Source organism: Aythya ferina (assembly GCF_964211825.1).
Source record: "Aythya ferina genome assembly, chromosome: 5".
Taxonomy (NCBI): domain Eukaryota; kingdom Metazoa; phylum Chordata; class Aves; order Anseriformes; family Anatidae; genus Aythya; species Aythya ferina.
In genome coordinates this window covers 55,327,190-55,338,627 of record NC_140301.1, presented here as the reverse complement: position 1 = coordinate 55,338,627, position 11,438 = coordinate 55,327,190, and the positions used below count along the sequence as shown (strand labels likewise).

Below are 11,438 nucleotides of genomic sequence, written 5' to 3'. Positions count from 1 at the left end.
GCTGAATAAACTGAGGAAAATTCTTTTCTGCCACTGAAAAACATGTCACTTCTACCAAGAGTTGGTTTAATACTTCAGCCTATAGTTTCCATTATCCTAATGGTTTGGATATATTTTATTTTTTACTTTTTGAATTTCAGCAGCATATATATTGCTTTATATTATTCTTTTTTTTTTTTTTTTTTGAAAATACAATAGTGAACATGAGATTTAAAAATTTTCAGCTTCAGATTTCAGAAGTATTTGTACATACGCGTAATTTTCTCCTAACACAACTTTCTATGTATGCAGTGTTTTCCTGAAGTGGTCATGCAGTAACAACTCATGTCTCACACCTGCAGTTTCTGAATAAAACTTGCCAGATAACTGTAACCAGCTACTTGGCCCAACCCATCTCTGCAAAGTTAGCTAGGTACTGATTACTAGATATGACTTACTTCAGGGTTATAGCATTCCTACCTCTGTTACACTGATGGACAGGAGACGACTTGGAATCAAGTTTGACAGTTCTGTAGTACCAAACGAGATTTCCACAGGCTCTACTGTCTGTTTCTGATAGTCCACATTTACTCTAAAACATTTATGGAATAAAAATGTTAAATACTTCATAAGTTAAAATTCTGGGTTTTCTGCCTTCACTCCTACTTACATTGACTCACCACACAGGTATGCATCCACAGTGAAGGGAAAAAAATTAATTGACAGAAGTCATGACATTTTGCAAGGAAAAGATAAGTACCTAGGATGCATTTATGTACATAAGACCTTTATTTTAAAAATATATTAATTAGATTTTAACTTAAAATTAGTAGAGAGAAACAATGTACTATGGGAGAAACTAACATCTTTATGACCAAATACAGAAAGATACACACTAAGAAGAAACTGTGCAATCAGGTTACTAGAAATCCAAAGAACGAAGGTTAAATAAATAGTGAGTTTTCTTTGCTATGGCATGCCTTAGAAGGTTGTTTTTTTTGCTTGTTTGTTTGCTTTTTAATAAATTGAGTATGTTACAGCACTAAGACACATTCAGCGTATCATTTTTTTCCCCTGAAATATAGCTTTCCCTTTACATGACAGAAGTTAGCCTTCTGGCTTAAGAGACTTCCTTCTTGAATCCCTTAAAAATTAATTTTCATGAAGATCTTAAGTACAGTTTGGGGCACAGTGAAACTGCTGGAAGCGTTTTAATAATTAAGTACAATCAACTGGAAGTGAAGTATTCACTCACACTTGAGCCTTCACAGTTCATTCCTGCCTTCCTATTTTAGATTTTGGATTTTAAAATATTTAAATGACTACAGACCAATCAGGAGCTATACAGATTGATTTGGCTAGGACATATGGCCAACTTGCCAGATTGGTAATGCTAAGATTCACAGACTGAATGTAACAATGAAACCCCTGTGCCAGATTTGTCTAGAACAAGCAGATATGGACAAAGATGACTTACTATATCTCATCCCTCATCAGTGTTTTCTGTTATTTTCCTCCTCCCCCACTTCTGTTGTTACATTACCTCCCTGTCCCTTCTGTTACTTCCCCAAATGTCATTCCTTTATTTATCCTAGAAATCCCTACTTTGTCATGAACCAAAAATACTGTATAAAGCCCTGTTTCCATATGCCTAAAGCAAATGGACTACAACCTTAAAGAAAGACAAAGTACGCTCAGATTTCTCTTATTTCTATCTTTGTAAAAGATTCTGTTTATACGAAGTTTATGTCTCTGTTTTTTGAGCTTAACACCTCTCCCTTGCTGACACTTCCAAGGAAAATCCCACTGAATCCTATATACCTCATTTCAACTTTCACTGCACAGAAATCCATTTTCCCTATGGAATGATTACCTTACAGACTCCATGCTTGTAGCCGCCACATGTTGCAACTGCCTTTGGATATCATCTGGATAACGAACTTCCAGTTCAAGAGGAATTTTCAGCTGTAACATTTTGATTGACATGTATACTGCAGGAAGAATCTTAAAGCCCTCCATTGGGTTATGGGAGAATTCCACGAAAGCCCTGTTCCAAAAATTCCACCAAATAAAAACAAATACTTGAAGAATCAAAAACAAAACAAGAAAACCAGAAAATTCATTATTTCTTTTCCATGTCCTTATCGTAGTAGGACAGAAAACTGTAAGAAGTATTCTCCTCACATACTTTACCTAACAATCTTATAGGACTTAAAATTTTACTTGTATTTGTGGTTGCTGAGCATATTTAACACAAGTTTAAGAAGTGTTAAAATATATGTAAATAAAAAAGAATTAGAGATTGGAAAATGTACATGAATTATCTTTGAGCAGTTGTGGCCCACAGACAGCATGCAGACCAGCTAAACCAGCCAGACACACATTTTGTGCAAACCAATCTCATGGTACCAATGAACTGAATTCACTAAATAAATTGGAAACAAATACAGACAGATCAGCTGCAGTTAAGGTCCCCTGTTACACAACAGAAGAAACAACAGAAGGTGGTCTCTGAGGAGATAGTTTACCAAATATTATTCTCATCAACACATATTGAAGTTCAAAGCTATCTTTCTTATTCCAGCCAATGCATTAAAAACAATTTACTGATTCCAAACAGATTAAATAATAAACTTATTTTATCAGTATACCATTGACAAAGAAAAAGTCGATTACTAGCCTCAGAACTGAGAGCAAGAGAAAAGCATGATACTTAAAATATTTTGTACTTACCTTGATCCATCATATAGAACCGATTTTACCTGCCCACACTGTCTGAACAGCGAGTGCAACTGTTTATGGTATAGATATCCATAGGGCGGAATATTCTTTACCTGTTAAGAAAAACAAAATAAACTTGAATACATTCAACTATTTTAATGTATTATTAACTTCACCTAAATGGTCATCTGTTAGTTTTCTCCTTCATTGAGCTGCAATAGCAATACTCAAACTAAAACCCATATTTAAAAATTGCTACACACTAAATTCTTGAATCTGAAAAGATATTAAAATCCAAGTTTGGCTGCTAATCACAGAATGGCTTGGGTTGGAAGGGACCTTAAAGTTCACCCAGTTCCACCCCATTGCCATGCACAAGGATGCCACCCACCAGACCAGGCTGCCCAAGGCCCCATCCAGCCTGGCCTTGAACACCTCCAGGGATGGGGCATCCACAGCTTCTCTGCGGAAATGCTGCCCTACCCTCCTCAAACCAGCAGGTAACTAGTTTCTTTGTCTAGCTACAAAGCAAAAATGCTTCTTTGGTAGTTACATTTCTTTGATAATTTCTCCTAGAAGCAGCATAATATCCCTTTTTGCTCTTAACAGGAGAGCTTCCTTGCCTAGGATGTAGTTCTCAATGATGGACAATGTGCACTATCTGGGAAACTGGAGAAACTACAGCCCTGAACACTCTGGCTGAACTACCACATATCAGAGTTGTTTTTAAAATGGCAAAAATGAGCTGGTCATCAAGCTGGTCAGCTTCACTCCAGTCACCAAGATAATCATGGAGCAAGTCTTCTCGGAAACCATTTCCAATCATACGATTGAGAAGGTGAATGGAAACAGACATCAATTTATCAAGAACAAGTCGTGCCTGATCAACTTGATTACCTACTATCACAAACTGGCCAGATCTGCATAACAGAGAAGAGTGGCAGACTATCTGCCTTCAGGTACATTAATATTTTTACATGGTCTTCTTTCACAGCACCCTTGTATCCAAGCTGGGTTATCAAAGTCTCAGTATGCGGCCTACAACATGATCAAAACCTGACTGAGCCACTGGGCTCAGCACATAGCAGCTACTTCTTCATGATCTAAGCCTGGCGTAATTTGTAAACTTATTTGTGTTCAATAAATGCCATGCCAGAAACTCCTTTTGTGCAGAACTGCAATCTTTTCTTGGATATGTAGTTAATCATGACAAAATTCCTCATCAATATGCTTTTTCTCCTTCCTTTTCACTTATTTTCTCTTGTGCAAATATAAGTCTATTCAATGAGGCTCACTGACTTGTAGAGTTATTTTCTTTAAGCATAAAGCATAGTTATTTTACAGTGTTATACCTACTTCGGACACACTGAATATTTTCTAGTTTAAACTGCAAGCCATTCAGCAAAATCAAGTCAACCATTTAAAACTTACACTTATTCAGTTAGCTAAAAATATGTCTACAGAGGAAAAAAAAGGAAGGGTGCAACACCTGAGTAACCTCACAATAACAACGTGTCGTATAGTACCAAGAAGGATATTACAAACAAGTAACACTGAAGTTACAACAGCTCATTTTACAAACAGCCTAATGTTGTACTCTTAAAAAAAAGTACTCATAAAAAGTACATTTTAAAATATTTGTAGTGTTTTGGAATTGGCTGCCTGTGTGACAGTACCAGTCTAATGCATAGACGCAGTTCTCAGTAAGAATCCTTTTTAAATTTCCCATCCACACAGTGTTTATTACATTAAATGAAAGGGAGATGGGAGAGAAGACAGCAAGTGCAGATCATGGTAGATAATTATCTCTGTCCAGGCCCAGGAAAAAAAAAAATAAAATGAAAAATACTACCCTAACACTACATATTCTTATTACTTGATGCTTGATTAAGACATTCACTATCTTAACATACCAACACAGTGGTTTTCGGATCTTTGCCAGCAAGGTCTCTTATTGCCACTTCTTCATTACATTTTTGATAAGTGAAGTAGTTTGGATAGAAAGCACCAGCCATTACAACCTGAAATCATGAAAACATTTTGCAAGTTACAGCTCATTATATTCAGCTCCTCAAAAAGAGATATAGTTGCAGTATAAAGAGATACTGGCAGATTTTCATATGTTTGTCTGTCTCTTACCAATAATTACTGCAGTTTCAAAGTAAAGCTTAACTCATGCAAATCCTATCCCTTAAAAACATACTTCCATGAGAAGACTTCAACTTCTGGAACAATAATTTAGTATTTCTGCAAGCAGACTTAGTCTATGAAAATTATAATGGTTAACCCTCATTTCAATTTTTAATAAACTCACATAAAAATACTGTTATGACAGCTGTTCACTTTTCACATTACATCATACCATATTTCATGATTTAGGTCTGGAAAGTTCACTGCTAACACAATTAAACCAATTGCCACTGGCATGATAAATATATGATAAATAGATCCATGAAAAAAAAAAAAACCACCTACTAATCAGTCCAAATAGGAAAAGAAATGTCATTAAAAATCCACAAGTTACAGTAGCTGAAAGGAATCTAATTTTTCTCCCCAGTAACTAACCAAGCCAGTGACAGTCCAAACTGAGCACTCAAAACAAGCGAAAAGGTTGTATTCATAAATGTTAGCTCCCCTCCTTCCAACTCAAACCATCCATCTTCAGAGTATTTTTATGATTTTAACCAAGATTAACCTAGATAAAACTTTAATTTGTCTCGGTATCACCTTGCTTTATTTTGATGAGCTGTCAGAATTGGAAGAGGTAACCAAAGGACTAGCACTCATGGTAAATTTTGAAACACTGAGTATAACACTAATTTGTCAGTACTGCTATGTAAACATCCAGTTGTAACCTTTGTAAATAATGACCCAAAGAGTCATTACAGCATTACCTGCAAAATGAAGCGTTGCTTACATAGATATTCCTCATCCACAGCAGATGGCTGAGTATTAATAAACATGTTAAGTTCTCCGACTCGTGTTTTCAAGAGGTTAAATAACTCTGCCACCTGAAATTCCAACTCTAAGTTATAAATTACAGTTAAGAACTGTCCACAAATGAAAACTAAAGCTTAGTACAAGTCTAAGCAAGTGTGCAAACCCCCTTACTTTTTATGTGACAATAGTACGTGTTTCACCTAATATACTGCTTCGCATCTCTACTCTAGGTTTTAGAACAACTTGCAGTACTAGATTTTACTCTTGCCTCAAGACCTCAAGTTCAGGCTTTATTCTTGCCTCTTGCAGGCCTCAAGTTCTTAAGTGACACCAAACAAAGTCCCTGCAAGTATTCCAAGTTCAGTTTGGACGGGGGTTTAGTCAACACAACCTAGTGAAATGTCCCTGCCCATGGCAGGGGATTTGGACAGGATTATCTTTAAAGGTCCATGCCAATCCAAACCATTCTATAGTTCTAAGATTTATGTTGAATGGTTAGAATCATGGAATATCCTGAGTTTGAAGGAATATGCAAGGATCATTGAGTCCAACTCCTGGGTCCCCAGAGGGCCACCCAAAAATCAGCCACTGTGTCTGAGAGTAGCGTCCAAATGCTCCTTGAACTCCAGCAGCTCAGCACTGTGACCCCTGCCCTGGGCAGCCTGTCCCAGTGCCCGACCACCCTCTGGGTGCAGAACCTGTCCCTAACCCCCAGCCTGACCCTCCCCTGTCCCAGCTCCATGCCGTCCCCTCGGGTCCTGTCGCTGTCCCCAGAGAGCAGAGCTCAGCGCCTGCCCCTCCGCTCCCCTCGTGAGGGAGCTGCAGGCCGCCATGAGGCCTCCCCTCAGCCTGCTCTGCTCGGGGCTGAACAACCAAGGGGCCTCAGCTGCTCCTCGTGCATCCTCCCCTCCAGACCCTTCACCACCTCTGTAGGCCTCCTCTGGACACTAATGGTTAATTATTTAATGTCACTTTAAACATCTGTTGTTTCTCTAAAAGTTGAGAGATAATACTAAGTGTTCAGTTTAAAGAAAATATATACCTAGATGCATAAATAATATTGTCTAAGTAGGCCTATTCGGGGTATTAACATCTGTAGAAATTAAGAAAAACTTACATAAGAATAAGAATGATCTGTTTTAGCTTACCTCTCTAACTTTCTTGATATGAATAAAATTTGATCGACCCCACTCAAGCTCATCCTGGAAAAGAAAGCAAAAAAAAAACATACGCAAAAATTGCTAGAATCATGTTTCCTATACTACTAGTAAGTTCTCCCTCATATTCTTCCATGTAGATACAAATAGTAATTACATAAAATGACAGAAGAATTTGATCTTCTTCAGAGCATTCTTTGCATCCAATCAAGTACTTGGCATAAGAACTACAGATTTGACTAAAGCTCTACTTTGGTTACCACCAATGCAGCTGCAGGACATTGAGATTTTTCATATAAACCATAAACTCCTCTGTGCTGCTACAACAGAATCTGCTTTAAGAGCATGACAACAGCAGACAAACAGGACATCAGGATGAAGAACTTCAGACATTCATTGTAACTCAGTGCATGTTATGCACTGGTGTTCATAAAATTTTTATGGTCTGAAAAAAGTGGAGAAGTCAAAGAAGTTTTATCTTACATACAGAAAAAATACCAGAGGCAGTTATTGTGTGCGTATTACTGACTTCTGAAACTGTATGGCTAATTTTTGAGACTGATGCACAGAAGATCTTCTACTTTCCCTTGCCTCTGACCCCCCTTAACACCTATGATTATAAAAATGTCTTTGAACTACAGCTCAATTTCTCTTTTCTGCTTGGATTTCAAACCTTCTGGCCATTGATCCATCTATGAAAGGGACAACATAATGGGTTATCTAAAAGTAAGTGGCACAGGCATCACAAACTGGCTCGCTGTGATCCCTCGAAACCCGTGCTTTTATTTACTTATGAAAAACTGTAACCATGAAAAAGAAAGACTGTCAGCCCAAAATGCTTACACTAAGAACACCAAATATGCCAATGCTGAAGTGACCAACCTTGAATGGAAAAGAAAAAAAGTTTAACTAACCTTAGGATGTCTTAACTCTCCTCTTTGTCTGCAGATCTGCCATGCCTAAGAAAGAAGTAGCTTAGTATTCAGGTAGAGAGTGTTGTTAATAATTATTTCCAAAAAAAAAAAAAACCACAGAACATTGAAATCCATGATTTTTTTCCCCACATTACTACAATTACAATTACTGAGGATACTTTGGATGCACTAATTTAAAAACCAGAGATGCCCTTGGGCTAATAGATACTACAAATGTTAAAGAGTATAAAGAAATCTGAATCACTGAGTAATTTCTGAGAGATTTCTTCAACTGTTCCAAAGTCCCACACAGCAGGGCCAACTTAGATCACATTTCTGAGGTTCTTATCAAATCAAGTTCTGAATAACTCCAAGAATGGAGATGCCCTAACCTCTGTGGACAACTTACTTTACTGTTTGAATACATCTTACAGTCAATTTCCACCCCCCCACACTGTAGCACCTCAACAGAACCTCTCATTGCAATTTGTGTCCACAGCCTCTTGTCTGATGGCTGTAGGCCTCCAAAAATGTTTGGCTCCCTCCCTCTACTCTACCTTCCGCTGGTAGGTAGATGAAGTTACCAACTAAGATCACCCTTTAAGCACCCTCTTCTTAGGACTGAACACACACACACCTTCCAGACTTCCCATAATGTGTCCCAGCACCCTAGTCATCTCAGGGCATTCTGTTACACTAATGGTATTTCAGTGTCTTTTGTACTGCAAAATTCAGAAGTTGACACTGTATTAAAAAGTGATCCAGGAACGTAAGTTTAGTAATATAGCTTTACTTTGAATATTCAGTTGGGTATTAGGCAATATTTGCTAGGACAATCAGACAGATCAGGTTGCCCATACACTTTGAACAGTCCCTCCTCTGAGGTTCCAAACTCTCAGATAGATAAAACCCTGAAAAACCTTAACTGATCTCACCACTGAACCTGCTTTGAGCATGAGATCAGACTACAGACCTCCTGAGTTCCTTTTCAACCTCAGTTTCAGGATTTTAGTCTTAACATGGTTCTTGCTTGGTTGGTTCCTAGGCAGGTAAGAAAAACCTTAAGAGTACTCTTGCTCTGATTTTGTTGAAGGTTTGCAAGAACTCTGGGTCTTCTTTTGCTCGTCTTCAAGCACACCCAGTGATGTGGCTGCAAAACGTAGCTCTAAGAAAGCATTACTGAAGGTTTGAAAAGTGTGGCTGGGTCATAGAAGTGTTACATGCAAGAATTGCAAACGTTACGTGATTCAAGTGATTGATGTTTGTAACTTTATTTTGCTTACTGATTAACTACCATTTGCTCTGCTGGAAGTGACAAGACATCAATTTGATAGCATGTGGAATTATACAGATACACCTTTTTGGTTGGAAATAATCTGCCTCCCCATGTAAAAAAGATCTCAGGGGGTCAAGAAAACCTAACTGTTTCGTGTCTTGCTTAAAATTTGCTTCTACTACTAGCAAGCAGGAGACTGAAATAATGGTGTCCTCCTACCCTTTCTCTCCTCTTCACACCGTTTTCCAGCTGCTTAGTAGAATAAATACCTCAAAAGCCATAGGAGATTGTGAAAAGTAGGAAATATACCCAGAAACTGAGCAATGCAATTTGTTTTACCCCATTTCTTGCTGCCTGCCTTTGGTACAAAGTTGTCCTGCTCCTTCACAGCAGTAAAATTTGACTTACAATTGATACTAATACTAGTAGTGTTATATGGTGCAAGATAGCTATTTAGTAATCTGAATAATTTGAAGGTTAGGTACAAAGTGAAGTTTTTAAGAACTTCAAAGCAAAAACACTCCACCAATCATAAAGGCGAAGCTGCTCACCTTCCAATGAAACCCGATAAAGTGAGATCACAGAGGAAATAAGATTTACCTTAAATGCATTCACAATTGCAATACAGTCACTCTTACTGTTGCCAGAAAAAAACAGTTTGCTCCTAGCAACAAAAACAAAAAAGAATTATCAATCATACTCTTATTGCAATGTCGAATTTATTATACAGCTACACTATTAGCATCTTCCAGTACTTTAATAAACAAGGTCAATACATTTTTTATTGTTATTTTTTTCTTATTCACATTTCCTTGCTAATAAGCTGTGTGGGCAGAATAACAAGGATTTTATTTTTGGTATTTATTTTTAATAAACACTGCCACATGTCCACATCAGGAAGACAAAGCAGAAGAAGGTCTTCCACACAGAATTGGTTAATTCTGTGATACCAGTTGGTTCATGTAGCAATATTTCAATACCTCAGCTGCTCTGGAAAAAGCATCTCTTTTCTGTCGAAGTACCAAAAAGTGCAGTTAAACTCACAACACTAAAAATGACAGTTTGTGGTCAGCTTCGCCCTCTGCTCCCAAGGGTAACCAGGAAGACATAAACCATCAAGGATTATTGTAATACCTGTATCCATCGATGTACTGTTTGAAAGGCACTGCAAAAATGTTCCGCAAAGAGAGTGCTGCAGCTACAACAAAAACAAATCAAAATGAAAACCTGGAAGTTATTTGTTTTTATAGGAAGTTGTTCACATGTTCTTCTTTCTGTTACCTATAATAAGGCATTCTTCTAAACACCCAAAGATATGTCCAAGGACTATCAACTTCCCAAGATGCAGATCCACTGGCAAATGTAGCAATACTCTTCCCAAGTAAGTCAGCTCACCATCATGTGGATTTTCTTCTGCTTGCACAGAAGTTGTAAGTGCTCCCAACTAGAGAAATTAAAATTATTTGTAAAGGTTAATCAAGTAAATTTAAGGCTGGTTGTTTTTCGTTCTGCTTTCTTACAAACCAATCTCAAAGCAACATCAATTAGAGCCTTACCTAATTAAGTTGGCATCCTTAGATCAATTTGAAAAATCTAGTATTTCACAACTTTTGCTACGCATCCAGTATATACACAAACTACTGTATACAACCATCACTTCTTATGCACTTTGGAAATGAATTAACTTTAATGCAATTGCCATTCTTCTCCATACCGAATTTATAACCAAAAAGCACAAATCACCAATTTCTCAATGCAGGTGGGAAGGGGGATGTTCAAACTGATTGCTATATATCACAAGGTCTAAGAGTGATTTTGTTACTGATTAATAAACAATTTCACCTATGGAGCTCAAGTTCTGTAACTTTTTTGCTGTTCTTTCTCATCGCAAATGTTAGTTCACAAACAGTATAATGTCTCCAAGATTCTGCTTTTAATCCTCAATTATAATCCTCTATAAATGAAGCAACTGCAGAAATTATGCCAGAGAGGATGGTAACCAAGTAGCAGCCAAACATGACAAAACATTCTCTAGACACAGTTATTAAGTTCCAATTAAGGTTACTACTGCCTTTTAAATAACAAAGAATATGGTAAGTTTTGATTACCTTGATTTTAACAGTATTAAAAGAATGCCTACCTCTTTCAGATGAAGGACGGTACGTTCAATGTCGCTGAAGTTGGGTGGAGAAAGAGCTGTTGCCAACAAGGCTTTTGGTTCCCCCATATCAAGCCTTTTTATTTTTAACACTGTAGCTCCCAATGGAGAACACTGAAGGGAAGATGATGCTATTGTTACTTTTTGCCAAGGTGCATAGTTTGTAAGTTAATTTATAATATAATTACTTTATATAAAAAGTATAAATAATTTATATATAGTAGATATATATATGTATATACATCTATATACAAAAGCATATATAATTACTTTTTATATCAAAGTAATTTATC

At 37.2% G+C, this 11,438-nt stretch overlaps 1 protein-coding gene across 1 annotated transcript in view; it reads right to left on the bottom strand.

Moving 5' to 3' along the window:
• The window catches only part of TDRD9 (tudor domain containing 9), a 64,672-nt gene that overhangs the window by 13,623 nt on the left and 39,611 nt on the right, over positions 1-11,438 (bottom strand). Inside the window, exons 15-25 of the mRNA XM_084521840.1 lie at positions 11,128-11,259; positions 10,269-10,431; positions 10,122-10,185; positions 9,588-9,651; positions 7,712-7,756; positions 6,789-6,842; positions 5,595-5,711; positions 4,614-4,721; positions 2,713-2,813; positions 1,853-2,026; positions 460-571 (exon numbers count right to left, since the gene is read on the bottom strand). Coding sequence (XP_084377966.1) covers positions 460-571; positions 1,853-2,026; positions 2,713-2,813; positions 4,614-4,721; positions 5,595-5,711; positions 6,789-6,842; positions 7,712-7,756; positions 9,588-9,651; positions 10,122-10,185; positions 10,269-10,431; positions 11,128-11,259 — 1,134 coding nt within the window. The remainder of the gene's footprint in view (positions 1-459; positions 572-1,852; positions 2,027-2,712; positions 2,814-4,613; positions 4,722-5,594; positions 5,712-6,788; positions 6,843-7,711; positions 7,757-9,587; positions 9,652-10,121; positions 10,186-10,268; positions 10,432-11,127; positions 11,260-11,438) is intronic.